This window comes from Calonectris borealis, chromosome 14 (genome assembly GCF_964195595.1).
Source record: "Calonectris borealis chromosome 14, bCalBor7.hap1.2, whole genome shotgun sequence".
NCBI classification, from domain to species: Eukaryota; Metazoa; Chordata; class Aves; order Procellariiformes; family Procellariidae; genus Calonectris; species Calonectris borealis.
Window position 1 is genome coordinate 21689621 of NC_134325.1, and position 19025 is coordinate 21708645.

At 68.0% G+C, this 19025-nt stretch overlaps 3 protein-coding genes across 14 annotated transcripts; 1 reads left to right on the top strand and 2 right to left on the bottom strand.

Annotated features, from left to right (window-relative positions):
• Positions 1–1691: 1691 nt before the first annotated feature.
• On the bottom strand, positions 1692–10004 carry SSRP1 (structure specific recognition protein 1). Of its 3 annotated transcripts, none has more exons than XM_075163734.1 (17): positions 9888–10004; positions 9125–9307; positions 8148–8333; positions 7763–7868; positions 6934–7124; positions 6620–6850; positions 6420–6523; positions 6160–6288; positions 5563–5784; positions 5385–5457; positions 4757–4895; positions 4574–4619; positions 3829–3952; positions 3155–3325; positions 2745–2836; positions 2346–2529; positions 1692–2059 (listed from the first exon to the last, which is right to left on the bottom strand). In XM_075163734.1, the coding sequence occupies exons 2-17, from the start codon at positions 9176–9178 to the stop codon at positions 1991–1993; spliced, it is 2121 nt and encodes a 706-aa protein (XP_075019835.1). In that variant the 5' UTR covers positions 9179–9307; positions 9888–10004; the 3' UTR covers positions 1692–1990. The 3 variants fall into 3 exon arrangements, with proteins under 3 accessions (XP_075019835.1, XP_075019836.1, XP_075019837.1); XM_075163735.1 differs by lacking the exon at positions 9888–10004 and adding an exon at positions 9855–9876; XM_075163736.1 differs by lacking the exon at positions 1692–2059 and adding an exon at positions 2064–2147 and having other exon boundaries at positions 9888–9982.
• A 780-nt stretch (positions 10005–10784) lies between these two features.
• On the top strand, positions 10785–15970 carry P2RX3 (purinergic receptor P2X 3). Of its 10 annotated transcripts, XM_075163754.1 has the most exons (12): positions 10785–11131; positions 11868–12003; positions 12101–12172; positions 12252–12318; positions 12395–12488; positions 12570–12647; positions 12740–12881; positions 13633–13763; positions 13852–13945; positions 14036–14101; positions 14403–14480; positions 14658–14894. In XM_075163754.1, exons 1-12 carry the CDS (start codon positions 10992–10994, stop codon positions 14778–14780), a joined length of 1221 nt encoding a protein of 406 aa, XP_075019855.1. In that variant the 5' UTR covers positions 10785–10991; the 3' UTR covers positions 14781–14894. The 10 variants fall into 10 exon arrangements, with proteins under 10 accessions (XP_075019855.1, XP_075019852.1, XP_075019854.1 ...); XM_075163751.1 differs by having other exon boundaries at positions 13852–14101; XM_075163753.1 differs by lacking the exons at positions 12740–12881; positions 14403–14480 and having other exon boundaries at positions 13852–14101; positions 14658–15970.
• Positions 15971–16302: 332 nt separating this feature from the next.
• Positions 16303–17942, bottom strand: PRG2 (proteoglycan 2, pro eosinophil major basic protein). The gene is made up of 5 exons (XM_075163756.1): positions 17792–17942; positions 17523–17689; positions 17297–17431; positions 16784–16895; positions 16303–16481 (listed from the first exon to the last, which is right to left on the bottom strand). Exons 1-5 carry the CDS (start codon positions 17850–17852, stop codon positions 16423–16425), a joined length of 534 nt encoding a protein of 177 aa, XP_075019857.1. The 5' UTR covers positions 17853–17942; the 3' UTR covers positions 16303–16422.
• Between the last annotated feature and the right edge of the window lie 1083 nt (positions 17943–19025).

The following is a 19025-nucleotide window of genomic DNA, read 5'->3' on the forward strand; positions in this document are numbered from 1 at the left end:
CACAGCACCCCACTGCAGCGCACAGCCGCCCACGGCACCCCACGCCCTCCCACAGCACCCCACTGCAGCGCACAGCCGCCCACGGCACCCCACGCCCTCCCACAGCACCCCACTGCAGCGCACAGCCGCCCACGGCACCCCACGCCCTCCCACAGCACCCCACTGCAGCGCACAGCCGCCCACGGCACCCCACGCCCGCCCACAGCACCCCACTGCAGCGCACAGCCGCCCACAGCAGCACACACGCGCCCGCAGCACCCCACTGCAGCGCACAGCCGCCCACAGCAGCACACACGCGCCCGCAGCACCCCACTGCAGCGCACAGCCGCCCACGGCACCCCACACCCTCCCACAGCACCCCACTGCAGCGCACAGCCGCCCACGGCACCCCACGCCCTCCCACAGCACCCCACTGCAGCGCACAGCCACCCACGGCACCCCACGCCCTCCCACAGCACCCCACTGCAGCGCACAGCCGCCCACGGCACCCCACACCCTCCCACAGCACCCCACTGCAGCGCACAGCCGCCCACGGCACCCCACGCCCTCCCACAGCACCCCACTGCAGCGCACAGCCGCCCACGGCACCCCACGCCCGCCCACAGCACCCCACTGCAACGCACAGCCGCCCACGGCACCCCACGCCCGCCCGCAGCACCCCACTGCAGCGCACAGCCGCCCACGGCAGCGCACAGCCGCCCACAGCACCCCACTGCAGCGCACAGCCGCCCACGGCACCCCACGCCCGCTCACAGCACCCCACTGCAGCGCACAGCCGCCCACGGCAGCACACCCGCGCCCGCAGCACCCCACTGCAGCGCACAGCCGCCCACGGCACCCCACGCCCGCTCACAGCACCCCACTGCAGCGCACAGCCGCCCACGGCAGCACACAGGCGCCCGCAGCACCCCACTGCAGCGCACAGCCGCCCACGGCAGCGCACAGCCGCCCACAGCACCCCACTGCAGCGCACAGCCGCCCACGGCACCCCACGCCCGCTCACAGCACCCCACTGCAGCGCACAGCCGCCCACGGCAGCACACCCGCGCCCGCAGCACGGCGCTGCAGCAGCTGCCCGGACACCCCGTGCTCCCCGCCCGACGCCCCGCAGCACCCCGCGCCCCCGGCCCCGGCGCGGGACGGCGCTGCTGGAGCAGGCCGGCGGGGGGAGCGGGCAGCCTGGCCTCGCCCCGTCCCCGGGGGCCGGTTCCCGCAGCCAGGCCGGGAAGCGGCCGCAATCACCGGCCGAGGGAAGCGGCGCTAATCGGATCAGGGCCCTGCTGCCCGCCAGCTCCCCCGCCGCGGCGGCTCATCAGGGAGGTGGAGAAAACCCCAACCGCATCAGGATCGACCGGGGGGCCTCCATTAGGAGCCCGACGGCTCCTCGGCGGGGCTGGGGGCCGCTAATGGAGGGCAGGCAGTGAGCTCAGCCGCTGGCCGCCGCTCAAGGCGGGAGCGGGGCTCTGGCCAGCTGCGGGGAAGGAGGGCGGGCGCGAGCCGGCCCCGGGGCCCCGCCGCCGGGGAGGGCAGGAACGGGGGAGCCGGCCCCGCTCCCTGCCCGGCGCTGCACCCACACTCACGCTCTCGGTGGGTTTTTTTTTATTCAATCCGAGTTGCCATGTGAACAGACCCAAAATACAAAAAAAAAAAAAAAAAACAACAAGGAAAGAAAAGAGACAGAAACAAACCCGAGTATTTAAAAAAAATAAATTGATGCGAAACAGGGCTGAGGTGGGACTGAGGCCCCTCCAGGGCCCCCCTCCTCCTCGGGGTCTCACTCCCCCAGCCAGGCACCGAGGGCTGGGGCAGGGGGGCCGGGGGCCCTCCCACCCCGCTCCCCCGTCTCCCCGGCGTGGGGGGCAGGACGCGAAGTCTGGCAAGGTGGGCTGGGAGCCGGCCGGAGCCCAAGACCCAGGTCCCTGCCGCGGGGCCGGCCCGCCCGGTCCTCTCGCTGATCTGGGAACCAGCCTGGAGCCAGCCGGGGACGGGGCTAATCCGAGCCAGACGCAGATTCCTCCGAGCTGGGGGGCAGGCTGGCGACCCCCTCCTCCTCCGAGTCCTGCGGGCAGGGGGCGAGGTCAGGGCAGCAGCTCCCGTTCCCCCGCCTCTCCCGCGCCCCGCAGCGGGGACGGAGTGGCAGTGGGGACCTGGGGACATGCGTAGCACGCAGACAGGCCACCCGCACCCAGAGGGACGTGACCAGCGTACCACAGACAAGAGGTACCAGAGGGCCCCAGCCCCTACAGGGGTGGGAGGAGTGGGCCGCCTTCGGAGGGACAAAGGAAGCATTCCCCCAGGAAGATGGGCCAGGAGACCCAGCCCAGCCAACCCACCAAGAGCCTTACCTCCTTCTTGCTCTCTCCGGAGGAGCTCTCATCACTGGAGACAAATTCCTTGCTCTTGAAGCTCTCGCTCGTATTCTTGGCAGGGGACTTGATGGAGGACAAAGACTTGGAGGTGGCACCTTTCTTCTCCACTTTCCCCTTCATCTGCTTCTCCTGCTTCTTCTTCTTCTTTTTAGACCTCTCCCTGCACGTGTGTTGGGAGGGTGGAAGGGAGAGGAGAAGCGTTACACTGCTGACAGCCCCCCAGCCCCGTCTCTGGCACCGCAGAGCCAAGGACGCTCTTCACACCCGCCCCAGCCCTGGAGAGGCCCAGGCACCGTGACGGCTGGGGAACAGCCCGATTCTGGAGGGGCGAAGCCCTGCCACCCCTCCCGCCAGCCCTCTGCTCCATGCACTCACATCTTGGAGCTCTCTGACTTGCTGCCCACGCTGTACTCCTTCATGGCCTTCTCATAGTCCCTCCTGGCGTCTTCCGCCTTGCGATCCCATTCCTGCAGGAAGAGCACAGGGTTAGCGGGGCCTCTCTCCTCCTCCACCACCATCTGCTCCGCCAGAGCCAACACCATCCCCAGCCGCACCACGCCAGCACTCCCACCACGTCCCTCGCCACTTGGTGAAGCCTACGCTCACACAACAGCTCACCATCACCGCCCCGCTGCTGCACTCCCTTCCCTACCTCCCATCGATGGAGCACCAGGCTCCCAAGACCACGTGAGAGCCTGCCAGGCCCCCTCATGCCCGGTCTTCCCCTCCTAGGCCAGGCTCAGGCCTCCCCACCAGCAGAGCAACCCAGATGCCCCGTCCCTCGCCTCTTTCTTCTCCTTGGACATGGCTTTCCAGAGCTCCCCAGCCTTCTTGGACAAGTCTGTGATGCTGATGCCAGGATGGTCTGACTTGATCTTCTCACGGCTGGCGTTCAGCCAGAGCATGTAAGCCGACATCGGCCGCTTGGGAGCATTGGGGTCTTTCCCTTTCTTGCTCTAGGAAGTAGGGAGCGGAGAGAACAAGCATGACAGCCTCAGGCGGCAGCACTCATTAAAGACCTCGGGACCTGGGGTTGCCCCGAGATGAGGGGCTGGGTCTCAGCTCGCCTCCCACATCCCACCAGCAATTCAGCTACACCATCAGGGGAGAAGGGTTGTCAGGTCACACCCACAAAAGCCGAAAGGACAGGTTGTTGGAGACAAGTCCCCCAACAACCAAAAGGGCTGGCCAGGCGCGGGCACAACGCGCCTTTTGGAAGAGACTCAACCTAGACTCAGCTGCAGGAGGCAGCGAAGTCAGGCTTGGACAACCGACTCTGCCGGGGCAAAGCACAGCGAGGTGGTGGCACCAGATCAGGCCAAGGCAGAAGGCTGGGGTGAAGCAGCTCAGCTGATGGGCTGCGACCTGCATCTCCCTGGTGTTGGTCCCAACAGGGAACAACCACCCGTGCTCCAGGAGCGGGTCCTGCTCTCCCAACCCGCCAGCAGCAATCTCTCACCTCAGGCTGCTTCTTGCGGGGCTTGCGGTCTTTGACAATCTTGGCCTTCTTAGCTGGCTTCTTCTCGTCCCGGTCGCTGTCGCCGTCGCCGCTGGAGGAGCTGGCCGAGGCGTTGCTGTCAAACCTGTGTGGAGGTACTTGGCTTCAGCGACAGCTCAAGACCCCCACCCGAAAAAGATGAAGCACGAGGTGGGGGAGATGTAGCAGCGACAAGCAGGCAGCAAGACTTGCCCCTGAACTCTCCCAGCCTCCAGCAACCCATAATTCAGACACTTCCTGAGCTGAAGCTGTTGTGTTCGTGCTTAACAGCTCTCAGGGGACTTTCCTTCCACGAACACGGCTCATCGTTTTCTCACTTCCTGTAAATTTTCGGCACTCAATGCCACACGGCTCAACTCCACCAAGATCCACCTCCTCCTGTCAGGCTGAACCCGGCATTCACACACAACGGCCGTTCGCGCTGGTGCGGACACCGCTGAGGCTTCATCCAGAAGCCATCTGATCCCCCGACTGCGCTTCTCTAACCCTTTCAAGCTGTATAATGTCGTTATATCAGAGAGTGCCCAGAACTGCACCCGCTTCTCAAGATTTTTAAGTCCAGGGATGTATAGAGTGATACTAGCTGTGCCTGCAGCATTCCCCAACATTCACACAGCCCCACGCCGCCGCTGCCCCCACATGACACCCTCAAGCAGCTCCTTCCAAAAGCCCCCCCTAGACAGACCCCTGCCCAGCCTCTACTCACTCTTCAGCCACGTCGTCATCCTCTTCTCCGGGGTTGAAGGACTCGTCTGGAAGGAGAGAGAGCAGGGGTCAGCTTATAGGAAGGCGAGGACGGACAGGACTTCACCAGAGCGGGGGAAGAAGCCTGAGCACTGAAGACAGCCCCCCTGACAGTCCCTCACGCCCGCCCAGAGTCAGCCCTCACCGGTCTCCTCCCCAGAGCCATCGCTGCTGTCGTTGGCGTTCTCCTCCCGGATCTTGCCCTCCTCCTTCATCCTCTCCAAGTAGGCATCGTGCTGGTCCTCGTCAGAGTCAGCATATTCGTCGTAACTCTGCTTCATGCCCTGTGGGAGAGACAGCGTGAGAGCCGCTCCCTGCGCTCCCCCCACCTGCACGCACACCCCCTCTGGAAACGGCAACTCCTGGCACGCTCCCAGGTGGGTACGGCCCCCGGCACATGCACGGGGCGGGGAGGACGGGACACCCGCCACGTCCCCTCCTTCTCCCCGCAAGGGCCCCAGAGAGAGGGGCAGAATCGTTATCTGAGTTAGGGGGGGCCCCTCTCGCAAATCATGCCAGAGTTACTGGGTTTAGTCAGGGACCACCACGGCCATGCAGAGGAAACCTGCACCAGGAGGAGGAAGAGGAGAAAGAGGAAGGGATATCGCACGGACCTTTTTCCTCTACAAGGGCAAGGAGAGAAAAGAGAGGTGAAAAAAAAGGGAAAAGCAGCAAAATTCTGGAGAGAAGACAGCCCCCAGCCCTCTCCCCCCTGAGCCGGCGAGGCAGCGGTTCCAGCGGGGCACGGGGAACCAGCCCTGCTCAGCAGGTACCTCCTTGAGGCCTCGGTTCTTGATGTTCAGCTTCTTGGCGTTGACGAAGTCAAAGAGCTTCCCATACTCCTCCCTGCAGGACAGGCGGGGAGGTCAGGGACAGGTGGCAACCGGGGTGCCAGTGCGCAGAGAGCAGCCCGGCAGGCACGGCGAAGCTTGCCCCGCGCCCCGCGCCCACCTCTCTATGCTGCTGAAGGTGTACTGCGTGCCCTGCTTGGTCTCGATCTCGAAGTCGAAGGAGCGGGTGGTGGTGGTCCCACGGGCAAAGTTGACGAAAGAGATCTCATCGAAGCGGATGTGCACGGGCGGCTTGTGCACGTAGATGAAGCCACGCTCCAGCGGGTAGAGAAGCCCCGAGCTGGCCTTGTAGGAGCAGGTGATGCACTGGGCTCCGGAGTGTCTGCGAGAGCGAACACAGCCGTCTTACACCCACAGGGAGCAAACGCCCTCGCCGTGCCCATCCCCACGGCCAGACAGAGGACCCCGGCAGCCCCGACGAGCCCGTCAGCTGCTCCCCTGGCACGCGGCACAGATCTGACAAAGCCCCTTCTCCCTGACCACAGGAACAAGAGAGAAAGAGAGGGGCCGGTCCTGCTGCCAGTCAGGGAGGGATCGCAAACAGCTGGCCTCAGACTACCAACCCAGCAGCTTCTCCTGCCCTAGGGAGGACAAGGCACGCTTTGCACCTCTCCCAATCTCCACACCCTTTCCTGCAGCAGGGAGATCCCACGTTCCACCATCCACACCCCCCTCGGCCGGCAGCAGCACACCTCACCCCTGGAAGTTGCCAGGCACGGTGATCTTGCGATTCACCAGCGCCTTCATGACCCGGCTGACCATCTCATAGAGGGAGCCCGACATGTTCTTGGTGAGCCTTCCCTCGAAGCGTTTCTCCACCTCCTCCCTGCGCAGCCAAACGAGAGGGCAATGGTGAGAACGGGAACCCAGGAGGTTCGTTACCTCCCTGCCAGCTCCCCGCAGCCCCCAGATCCACGGAGGGGGTCAAGGAAGTGGCCTGGCAGGAGAGGAACTCACTCGTTCATGTTGAGGGTCAGGGAGATGTCCTCATCCTTGGAGAAGAGCAAGATAAGGAAGTGGTAGCGGGTCTGGCCTTGCTTGATCGGGGGGTCCAGGCTGATCTGAAAAGAGAAGAGGAGGCGAGAACCTGAAATCCCCCGAACCCATCACTTGCCACCCTTCCCTGGGGGAGGGAAGACCCCTCGTCTCCTCCTCACCACAAAGAACATCTGCCGCTGGTCCTTGTGCGGGAGCAGGAAGAGGCGCAGCACAGTCGTATAGGGGATCTTGTAGTCGAAGGTCTTCCCATGGAGGTGCAGGAAGGTGGGGTAGATACGGATGTCGTACCGCCCGCGAGGCGTCAGACACTGCAGTTCCCGGAAGATGCAGATAGCATCTCCGGTGGCCTGGATCACGTCCGCCTTGGAGAGGACGTTCTGAGCGAAGGCCTGCAAGGGAAGGGAGTTACGGCCGGGTGAGGGTACCCAGCTCCCGCCTCTGTCCGACCCGCTGCCCCCTGGCCCCCGCTTACCTCCACGGGGTCCACGCCGTCCTCCTGGGTCGGGGGCACGTAGAAGCGAACCTCCATGAGTGAGACCTCGGCATCGTCGTTCTGGTGGAACTCCAGCGTCACCTCGTTCTTGCCCGTCGTGCACTGGGAAACGTTGCTGAGGGGGATCTCGAACACTGGCTGCTCCCCGATGTCAAAGGAGAGCAGCTGCCCTACAGGGGCGGGAAGGGGGACGCAGCCCATCACAGCAGGATCAGAACCACCGCGCTATGAGGCAGGGACCAGGACCTAAGGTCCACCCTGCGCGGCAGACCACGGTGTCCTCCTAGATCCCATCTCCAGCAGCAGCCTCAGTCTTCTCCCAAAATCCAGCAATGCCTCTCCTCTGCCCCCCTGCATTCCCATGCTCCCTCCCACCTTTCCAGGCTTTCTCTTTCTGGCTACGGCCCCAGAGATCGACACTGATCAGAAATGAACAGGAGCAAACCGTCTGTTCTGTGCTCCCCTGGTCCCAGACCAGGGACGAGTGTCCGCCAGCTCCCCTGTTCCTTCAGGAACCGGCAGGCTCTGCCAGATGCTCGCAGCTCCCACGCCAACCTTTCTTTTACGCTGAGCGTTCCCTGCCTGCAAAACCTTCCGCCTGCACTTGGGGCCCGCAGGTACCTCCTGCTTTCCTGGCATGACCATCATCCTCGCTGTACCCGAGGACACTGCTCGAAATCGGGTTGCTGCCCAGGAATGGGCGCTGCAGGAATGGCCACGCTGGTGGCTACCAGACCAGCCCCACCGCCTCAGGCTGCACCTGGCACGGAGGTTCCCCTTCCCCAGTAACGGCGTCACCACGACTCACCTCCAAACCTCACCGTCCCCCAGTTCCAACCCTTCACGCACAGGTCCTTCTCCGCCAGCTCCAGGCGATAGTGGGCCTTGAAGAAATCTGAGAGCTTATCAAACTCCTGGGCAGAGAAGGAGGGAACGTCCGTCAGAAACCACCACATACAGGCAGGGGATGCCCAGAGCCTCTAACTGCGATGCAGCCCCCCAGCACAAGGGAAGCAGCAAGAAAAATGGGGGTCAGCGCTGTTCTTGAGGGGTCAGCGCTGTTCTTGGGGGGGGTCAGTGCTGTGAAACTCACAGCGAGCGCAGCTCAATACCGGACAAGCACAAGCCAGCAAGAGAAGAGACGCCAGCCAGGGACAAGGACGGCCCAGGGAGGCAGGGGCCGGGGGACTCACCGATTCCCGGAAACCATCGTATTTGTAGACGTGGCCATTCTTGGTGAGCAGCTTGAGGCCGTGACCGAGCGCCACGCGCCGCCACACACCCTCGGCCAGCTCCGAGGCCTGGATGTTGTCCACCTTCCCCGTCTTGCTGTTCTTGAAGATCACGCCCTGGCGGCTCAGCCGCAGCCGCCCATCGTTCTGGCGGGAGAGGCAGGTGTGAGGCGGGGGCGGCTCGCCCCGCGCGCAGGGGCGCAGCCCAATGACACCGACGGGCTCTGGAGCTGGCAACCAACACAGCCCAACAACACCGACAGGCTCTGGAGCGGGCAACCAATGCAGCCCAACCACACCAATGAGCTCCGGCGCGGGCAACCACCGCCCTTCGGGTGCAACAGCTGCCAACCCCTCCAGGCGAAACAAGGCGACTTCCCCAACCGCCCACCTGCTTTAGTCCTCACGTGCTCCTCGCCACTCGAATTCGGGACTCAAGTAGCCACAAGACAGTCTCCAGCACGTTTGGTACTGCCACAGTGCTGTAGCTCTGTTGGGCTTTTGGGGACAATGTCCCAAAAGCCAGAGGGTGCAGGGTGACCCAGAGACACTCAACACCACTGCAAGCCCCCCCCCAGCTCCCCAGCACCGGAACAGGCCTCGCGCAGCAGCTACGGTGGACGCACAGAGCTGGCATCCCTTCTCCCTCCTCCTGGAAGCGTTCCCAACCGCAACCTCGCTTGCTCCGCAATGGGCTGGCACTAAAAGCCCCCATCGATGCTCCAAAACCCTTCAGCCCTGGAAATGCAGCGCCTCCGCTCCCCGCTTCCAGGTGAGATCAGCAAAACATCCTCTGCCAGGACGAGGCAGCGGAAGAGACGCCGGCGAGGGGGGAAGCGCCCTGCAGTGTTCCGGCTGGGAGAGTGGGTCTCGACGCCATGTGCCACCCTCTGGGGCCCAAGCAAGTCTCCCCGGGGACCGTGTTCCCCCTCGCTCACCATGGACCCCTTCACCTCCTGGTATATCTCGTTGAACTCCAGCGTGTCGGCCATGGCGGCTGGGGGAGGTGGCGGCACCTGGGCGTTGGGAGGGGAAGGAGGCCGAGCACAGCGAGTCGTTCAGTTCCCCCTCCGGCCCGGCATGCCCCGGGCCAGCGGCAGGTGGGGACAGGGACAGAGCAGCTGTGGGGGGAGAGGAGGGTGAGCAGAGCTCGGCGAAGGGGCTCCCCGGGGGGCAGGATGGCTCCCGGCCCTCCCGCACGGGGAGGCTCTGCGAGCACACCCATGCCGGCACCCCCAAAACCAAACCTCTGTCGCCCCCAACCTGCTCCCGCCCCCAGCCCCGCTTTCCTCGTCCCCCCCCGGGACAAGGCCCCTCCGGGCGGCACCTGACGCACTCACGGGGGGCGACCCGGACCCCTCCCGGACCCCTCTCCCCCTTCCCCAGGAGTGCCACGGCCCCAGGGCCCCCCTCCAGTGTCCCCCCCCATCGCCCCCGGTCCCTCCAGCCCTGCCCTTCCCCTCCCCGGTGCCCCCCCGCACCCCAAACCACCCCCCGCACCCCAAATTCCCCCCCCTCGCTGCTCCCAGCCCCCGAAACCCCTCGCCCCTGAGGCCCAGGCGCCTCCCGGGCCTGCCCTCCCCCGGGGCCCAGCCGCCTCCCCAGGCCCCCCTCCCCCCCGCCCCGGTGCGGCCCCCCCCGGCCCGGCCGGGCCCGGCCCCCCCGCACCGCCGCCACTTTTCCCGCCTGCGCAACACGAACCTCGCGCGGAGCCTCCCCCCCGCCGCCGCCGCCGCCGCCGGAACCCGCCCCCACTTCCGCCATAGAGAGGAGCCGCTCTGGGCGCCATCGCGGGGCGCGGGAGGACCGCGCGACACTGGCGTGGGCGGGACCATAGAGCGCCCGGAGGACTCCGGCTAGAGAGGACGCGGCGTCCCGCGCCCGCCCCGCCATAGAGGTAGGGGCGGGGGGGCTAGAGCGGCCGCTGCCCGAGGCCTCACCCGCCGCGCTGCCGCGCCTGGCACCATAGAGAGGCAGGAGGCCGCTGGCCGGAGGGGCCCATGACGTCACCGCGAGGGCTCGGGGGGGCACCCCCAAAATGGGGTGCCCCCAAAACGGGACACCCATACAAGAGGCACCCAAATTAGGGGCACCCAGAAATGGGGGCACCCCAATGTGTGGCACCGCAAAATAGGGGCACCCCAAAAATGGGGCGCCCCCAAAACCTGAGGGCCGCACGCACGGGGCACCCCCCACGTGGGCACCCCCCCCGGCGGAGCCCCCCAAAACCCGGCACCCGAAGTTCGGGGCACCCCCAAACTTGGGGTGCCCCCAGCGCCCTCCCCCGCGGGGCTCCCCGGCCCCCCCGCGCGTCCGGACGGCGGGGGGCCCCAAGGGGGTCCTGACACAGGGGACCCCAGAGCGGGGGGGGGCCCCGGCACAGCCCGCCCCGCCCGCCCCCTGCACCCCCGTCCCTCCCCAGGAAGGGGGTGCGACCCCTCCCCGCCCCCCCGGCTGAGCCTCCACCCCCCGCCCTGCCCCCGCCCTGCCCGCGCCCTGCCGGCTCCTGCCTGCTCCTGCCTGCACCATCCCGCTCCTGCCTGCACCATCCCATCCCTCGCTGCCCGCCTTGCCCGCACCCTGCCGGCTCCTGCCTGCTCCTGCCTTCACCATCCCGCTCCTGCCTGCACCATCCCATCCCTCGCTGCCCGCCCTGCCCGCACCCTGCCGGCTCCTGCCTGCTCCTGCCTGCACCATCCCTCGCTGCCCGCCCTGCCCGCACCCTGCCCGCATCCTGCCTGCTGCTGCCCTGCCCGCAGCCCCTCGCTGCCCGCTCCCCCTCGCTGCCCGCCCCCCGCCCTGCCCATGCCCCCCCCGCGCCCCGGCACCCGCTGGGTGACCGACTTCTTCTCCTACGAGACCACCAAGTCGGTGGTGGTGAAGAGCTGGGTGGTGGGGGCCATCAACCGCGGCGTGCAGCTCCTCATCCTCACTTACTTCATCGGGTGAGACCCCCCTCGGGCCCCCTCGCTGTCACCTCTCCTCGCCCCGGGCGTCACTTGGTGCTGAGGAGCGGGTGGCACGAGGTGACGGGGCTGCTGCAAGGGACACCCGGGAGTGGCATGGGGGACGGGGGGTGATGCCGCGTGGCAGTGGGGTGACAGCGAGGGGACGGCCTGGGCAGCGCTGCGGGGACAGGGGGGTGGCCGGGCCAGGAGTGGGTGACGGGGTGGAGGAGGGACAGGAGGGGGTGATGAGTGTGTCAGTGTCGGGAGCCTCAGGTGTGCCAGCACGGGTGACGGGGGGGACAGACAGGGGAGCGTGCCGGTGTGGGTGACACGATGGGGACAGCCAGGGGAGCGTGCCGGTGTCGGTGACGGGGGTGGCTGTGTTGGTGTGTGTGACACAAGGAGGACAACAAGGAGAGCATCTCAGTGCGGGTGACAGGTGGGGGACATTGTTGGTGCGAGTGACAAAGAGGGGCAGGAGCAGCACACGGCCACAGCGGGAGGCGGGTATCTGACCCCGGGTGCTCCCCGGGGGTGACAGTGGCCACCGGCAGGGTGCGGGTGGGTGACAAGCGCCTGTTGGAGGACCGGCAGCCACTCACTCTGGCACCCCTGGTGCCCCAGGGCTCCGGCAGCTCTGGGTGGGCTGGAGGTGATGGGGGGCCCAGGCAGGTCCCGTGGGGGTGGCGGGAGCGGCTGTCCCCACCGTCAGCCCCTGCGGGTGTTGTCCCAGCTGGGTGTTCCTCCATGAGAAAGCCTACCAGGTGCGGGACACCGTCATCGAGTCCTCGGTGGTGACCAAGGTCAAGGGCATCGGGCACTATGCGGGCCGGGTGCTGGATACAGCCGACTATGTCACCCCCCACCAGGTGAGGGGGCTCCGGGCACCGGGGTCCCTCCCCTGCCTCAGTTTCCCCTCTCGGATGGCGCGGGGGGCGGCCAGGGTGACGGTGACGTACCCCCCAGGGCACCTCGGTGTTCGTGGTGGTCACCAAGCAGATCCTGACGGAGAACCAGGCGCAGGGCGTCTGCCCGGAGGTACGGGGCTGGGGGGCGGAGGGGGACGCGCTGCGGTGTCCCCCTGTGCCCCCCGCCCCAGCTCACCGCGCCCCCGCAGAGCGAAGCCGAGTACCGCTGCACGGCCGACCGCGACTGCCGGGGGAAGAGCCCCGCCACGGGCAGCGGTGAGGGGCCCGCCCGGGGATGGGGGGCGGGGGGCTGAGGCCCGCCCGCTCGCCGCACTGACCGGGGCTCCGGCAGGGGTGCTGACCGGGCGCTGCGTCCCCTACAACGGGACCCTGCGCACCTGCGAGATCCGGGGCTGGTGCCCGCCGGAGGTGGACACCGTCGACGTGTGAGTGTGACCGGGGACACGGGGGGGCAGGGGTCCCTGTGTCCCCTCCGTGTCCCCAGGGACACCCCCTCTCTCCCCCAGCCCCGTCATGCTGGAGGCCGAAAACTTCACCCTCTTCATCAAGAACAGCATCCGCTTCCCGCTCTTCGGCTTCGAGAAGTGAGTGGCACCGGGGACGCGGGGACAGGCCGGGGGGCCATGTCCCCCCCAGCCCGGCTGGCTGATGGCCGTGTCCCCCCGTGCCCCCCCAGGGCCAACCTGCCGCCCCCCGGCAGCGGGGGGGAGCTGGGGCGGTGCCGGTTCCACCCCGAGCGGCAGCCCCTCTGCCCCATCCTGCGGCTGGGGGACGTGGTGCGCCTCGCCGGGCAGGACTTCCCCACGCTGGCCGCCACCGTGAGCCGGGGCGCGGGGACACAGCCAGTGGGCGGTGGGACGTGAGACAGGGGACGTGGGGACATGGGGTATGGGGACACGGGGATGTGGGATGTGAGGACATGGGGACATGGGGACAGAGACATAGGACGTGGGGATGGGGGATGTGAGACGTGGGATGTGGGGACATGGGGATGTGGGGGCACAGGGAGGTGGGACATGGAACCTTGGGGACACAGGGACATGGGACATGGGGGTGTGGGGACATGAGACATGGGACATGTGGACATGGGAATGTGGGATGTGGGGACACGGGGATGTGGGACATGGGGACATGAGAACATGAGGATGCAGGATGTGAGGACACAGGGACATGGAAATGCAGGGATGTGGGATGTAGGGAACGGGATGTGGGGACGCGGATGTAGGACGTGGAACTTGGGGACACAGTGATGTGGGACTTGGGGATGTGGTGACGTGGGATGTGGGGACACGGGGACATGGGGACACGGGGATGTGGGGACACAGGGACGTGGATGTGGGGGCACGGGGTTTGGGATGTGGGATGATGTGGGACATACTGACATGGGGACATGGGACGTGGGGTGCGGGGACACACAGAGGGATGTGGGACTTGGGGACACGGGGACATGGGATGCAGGGCACAGGGATGTGGGGACATGGGGACACAGGTATGTGGGATGCAGGTACATGGGATGTGGGGACACAGGGCCGCGGGGCCACAGCGCGCCGCTCACGCTGGGGTGGGCAGGGGGGGGTGCTGGGCATCAAGATCGGGTGGGTGTGCGACCTGGACCACGCCTGGGAGCGCTGCCTGCCCCGCTACTCCTTCACCCGCCTGGACGGCCTCGCCCGCACCCCCGCCCCCGGCTACAACTTCAGGTAGGGCACGCGCCACCGCACGGAGACACGCGCGTCACACGCGTGTGCACATCCTGGCACGGCCCCCGTCCCCCGCATCCCCGCGCAGGCACGCCAGGTACTACCGCTGGCAGGACGGCACCGAGCGCCGCACCCTCACCAAGGCCTTCGGCATCCGCTTCGACGTCCTGGTGTATGGCAACGTACGTGCGGGGCTCGGGGCTTTCCCAAGGACCCTGGAGGGGCCATGGCGGGTGGGGACCCCCCTCCAACGGGTGTCTCTGCACTCCCAGGCCGGGAAGTTCGGCATTGTCCCCACCCTCATCAACACGGTGGCAGCTTTCACCTCCATTGGCGTGGTGAGTTGTGGCCGTTCTCAGCCTCCATGCAGTGGCATCTCCTGGGGGCGGGGGCGGGGCTTGGCAGAGGCCTTGTGCACCTCATGGCGGGGGGCAGTGATGGCCCGTAGTGATTGGGAGGGGGATGGAGGAAAACCCTATACCTGTGGTGCACGGGGATAGAGGAAAACCCCATAGCCGTGGGGCAGGGGGACACAGCAAAGCCCCAGGGTGACGGCAGCCTGGCTCCGTGGGGGGCTGAGGGGTGCCGGGGGGTGCCCCATAGCACGGGGCCCCCCCACCCCAACGCTGCTGCCCCCAGGGCACGGTGCTCTGCGATATCATCCTGCTCAACTTCCTGAAGGGAGCCGAGCACTACAAGGCCCGCAAGTTCGAGGAGGTCAGCCGTGGGGCCGGGGCCACGCCGGGGTCCCCTCCGGTGGGGCTGGATCGGGACACACTGGGGGATGTGTGGGGCTGGCTGGTGGGGGGGACGTGCAGACAGTGTCTCTGAGCCCCCCCAGGCGCCCTGGTTATGGGGCAGAGACTAACGCGGCGCCCATCCGCTGCCCCACAGGTGCCAGAGGCTGGCGTGCCCGCACCCCCCACCAGCCCCACGGCGTGTCCCCCCGGGGCGCTGGGGGGCTGCAGCCGAGACAAGCAGTCCACTGACTCGGGCACCTTCTCCCTCGGTCTCTAACCCTGGGCACCGTGGGGCAGCCCCCCGCTTGCCCTCACTGTGGGGCTGCCCCCTGCCTGCACCCAGCTGGGGGGCCCCCCGCACTCTTTGCCCCCAGCCCCCCCCATGGCTGGCACCCCCTTTCCCATGCTGCCAGTGGCACAGGGCACAGGGGACATAGGGGGCAGTGGGAGTGACGCTGGTGGCCATGGGGCAGGGGAGGCCATGGGGACAATGTCAGGGCCGTGGGGGTGGCAGCAGGGGCACAGGGGACAGGGCACAGGGGGGTGGCACTGGGGCTAGCAGAGGGACATTGGGGTATGGGGACGTGGCAGAGGGGATGTGGGGAGAATGGGGTGACGCTGGCAGAGGAGCACAAGGCACGTGGGGGTGGCCCCAGGGGTGGCAGAGGGTCACAGGGCCCCAGGGATGTCCCCCAAGGACCACTCAGGTGGGCACCAGGGCTGGGATGCCCGCGGTGTGGGGACGGGGGACATAGCCCTCTGGGTGCCACCCCGCTGACCGCCAGTGCCCCATGACCCCCAGCACGTGTGCTCCTGGTGCCACTGCGGGAACCTGGCTGCTGTCCGCAGCCCACTCATCTGCACCGGGGCCATCGCCACGGGGGGTGAGGGGCTTGCCAGGACCCCCACCGGGCTCCTACCGCCCACCCTGTCCCCAGTGCCCACCCAGGGTGCCCCAGCCCTGTCCCAGTGTCCCCAGTGCCCATTTTTTGGTGCCCCAGCTCAGTCCCAGTGTCCCCAGTGCCTACCCTGGGTGCCCCAGCCCTGTCCCAGTGTCCCCAGGGTGCCCCAGCCCCATTGCCCCCCCTGACCCAGGTGGCCAGTGCTCCCCTCAGCAGGTGCCACCTGGCTGGGGGGTCCCATCCCACGTACCCTGGGTCCCTGCAGCTCCCACATCTCCAGCCGGGGGGGCTGGGAGGGGGCCCTGGGGCTGGGTGCTGCTTCCTGGGGCAGTGGGTGCTGTTGGGTGCCAGGGATGACCCCTCCTCTCCCCCCGATGGGTGCGGGGGAGGGGGCGTGGGCAGCCAGGCTGGCTGCCCTTCACCTGCGGGTACTGAGGGGCTCACCCCCCCGGTGTCCCCCACCTCTGTGATCCCGTCCGGCACCTCCCTGCTCCCAGCTGGCCCCACGCTGGGGGGCTGCACCCCCCACCCCAATAAACCTTCAACTCGCAGCACCCATACGTCTCCAGCCTGTGGGCGGGGGCGAGGGGTGGTTGGGGGGGTCTGATGGGAAGGGTTGGGGCACAGGGGCGAGGAAGGGGAGGTCAGGGTGATGCCACCAATCTGGGGGGGGCGTGGGGCCTGGTGTCAGTGTGCCACCACTGCCCCTGGGGAGGGGACCCTGTGCCCCCCCATTGCCCATGCAGGGGCCATGCAGGGTACAGGGGTGTCCCTGTCCCCAAACCTCCGCCCACTGTGCACACCAGGGTGCTTCCTACCGCCCCCGTTACAGCCCCAGCACCCACGCCGGGGCCCCCCAGGACCCCCCATCCACCTACCCAGCCTGAAAGCTGATACTTTATTGAGATCCGGGGTGGGGGTGCAGCCCCCTGCCCATGGGGCCAGCAGGGGCGACAGCAGCAGGGGGTGCCGGGGGGGGGCACAGAGCTGGGGGGCAGCCCGGGGGGACTGAGCCCCTCAGTACTCGCAGATGAAGGGCAGCCTCACCCCGCAGCGCAGGCTTCTCCAGCGCCCATCTGGGGGGGAGAGGGGCGTCAGCCCTGGCACCCAACAGCACCCAGACACCAGGAACCAGCACCCAGACCCCAGGGACCCCACCCTAAACTCCCAGGGACCAGCCCCAAACCCCCAGGGACCCGACCCTACCCCCCCTGGTGCCAGCCCCCCAAAGTGCCATACACCAGCCCCCAGCCCCCCGGGCCCACCCCCCCAGCACACCCCAGCACCCTCCCCACTCACCCGCCCACTCATGGGCAAGGCTCCCAGCACAGCCCCCCCAAGGCCCCCCGCAGCCCCCCGCGCCCCCCGCCCCACTGACTGTTGGTGCAGAGCGAGGTGCAGTAGCGGTGGGAGTGCAGCGGGTAGCCGTGCAGCCAGTGCGAGAAGTTCCAGCGGCTCCGGTCTGCCCACTGGCAGCTCACGGTCCTGCCCTGCGCGGGTGGTCGAGGGCATGGGGACACCCCCCGGAACAGGGCATGGGGGGCCCGGGGGATGGCAGGGTGGAGGATGGGCTGGGGCACCCAGGGATGGGCACTGGGGACACTGGGATCAAGCTGGGGCACCCAGGGATGGGCACTGGGGACACTGGGAAAGGGCTGGGACACCCAAGATGGGCACTGGGGACACTGGGACTAAGCTGGGACACCCAAGGATGGGCACTGGGGACATTGGGACAGGGCTAGGGCACCTGAAGATGGGCACTGGGGACACTGGGACTAAGCTGGGGCACCCAGGGATGGGCACTGGGGAGGCTGGGACAGGGTTGGTGCCCCCAGGCCGGGCAGGGTGCCATGATGCCGGGGTGGGGTGGTGGGCGCAGGGGGTCCCTTACCACGGGCTGGGTGATGGCCCCGATCCAGACCTGCCCACGGTTGGTGCAGAGCTGCGCCTGGCGCTGCAGGCAGGCATTGGCGTGGTAGCTGTGGATGGAGGCCAGGCGCCCGCGGTAGCACTGGGCACAGACACGCTGTGGAGGGGGACAGGCATCGGTTACAGGGACGCCCGGGTGGCACACGGTGCCCCCTGGCCCCAAAGCCCCCTGCCCACCCCCTGCCCACCTGGGCGTCGTGGAAGGTCTGGCAGCGTGTGACGATGACGTAGCGGAAGGTGGTGGCAGCCAGCGGGTCAGGGATGCTGAGCGCCCGTGTCTCGCTCTCCAGTGGGCACCCGGTGTCCTCCAACGGCACCTCCAGCGCCACCTCCTCTGCCTCGGGGCTAGTGGAGGCTGGGGGCACCAGCAGGTGTCACCTCGGGCACATGGGGTGCGGGGGGGCAGGGGGTGTCCCCACGGTGTCCCCGCGGGGTGGGCAGTGTGGCGGGCACTCACCGGGGTGGCTGGCGGAGGCCGTGCCCAGCAGGGCCAGGGCGAGGAGCAGGCAGGGCTGCATGGCAGGGCTGGGGACACTGGCACCCTCGGGCACCACTGGGAGATGCCGTGTCCCTGGTCACCCTCTGCCACCCTAGGGCCACCCCCATGTCCCCAGTGAACCTTTGCCATCCCCCACATCACCCCGTCCTCCCCACATCCCCTGTGCCCCAGGGTCCCTCTGCCACCCTCAGTGCCACCCCCATGGCCCCGGCACCCTCGTGCCACTCCACGTCCCCTCTGTCCCTCTGCCACACTCAGTGCCACCCCGTGTCCCTCACCCCCACCCTGCTCCTCTGCCCCGCCGTGTCCCCACTGTCCCTCTACCATCCCCAGTGCCACCCTATGCCCCATCCCTTCTGCCCCTGCTGCCACCCCCATGGCCCCCAGCCCGCCCATGCCACCCATGGCCCTGGTTCCCCACTGCCATCCCTGGAGCCACCTGGTCCCCTGGGCACCCTGTGCCACCCCGTCCCCCCCATGTCCCCCTGGCACCCCAGAGCCACCCGTGCCAGCCTTAGGGACACCCACCCCAGCCCTCAGCCCCAGCAGCTGGCGGCTGAGCCCACCCCGCTGTCCCCGTCCCCGTCCCCGTCCCTGCTCCTCACCTGGGGGCTGGAGGGCTCTGCCTGCTGTCACCCTTATAGCGGTGACAGGGCCACGTGTCCCCAGCTGCAGCCTTGCGCCACCCCAGCCCCTGCCCCGCTGTGGCCCCTACCCACCAACTGCTGGGCACGGGAGGGGGCACCCCAGGGGGCCCTGCCTGCACCCTGCCTGGCTGGTGCACAGGATGCATTTGGTCCAGGGAGGGCGTGCTGGGGTGTGGGGTGCACAGGGGATGGGGGTTGTGGGGGGCGTGTGGGGCCGTGTGGGGCGCACAGGAGAGGGGTGAGGGGGACCAGGGGTGGGGGCTGTGGGTGCTGAGCCATGAGCCCCGCGGGGCCCAGGGCAGGGGCAGGGGCCGCCTGGGGGTCAGGCCGGGGGGGCTGCGGGCCAACGGCCAGGCCAGACCCCAGGGGCCGCAGCCGTTGGGGAGGAAATGGCCCTTGGGCAAGCGCTGCCCGGCGGGAGATGGTATCAGCACCCCAACCCCGCAGCACCCCCCAGCCCCCCCGGGGTCCACTGCGACCCACACACCCACCCCGCAGCCCCAACCCACATGCCCTGTGCACCCCAAACCTCTGCAGCACCCTCC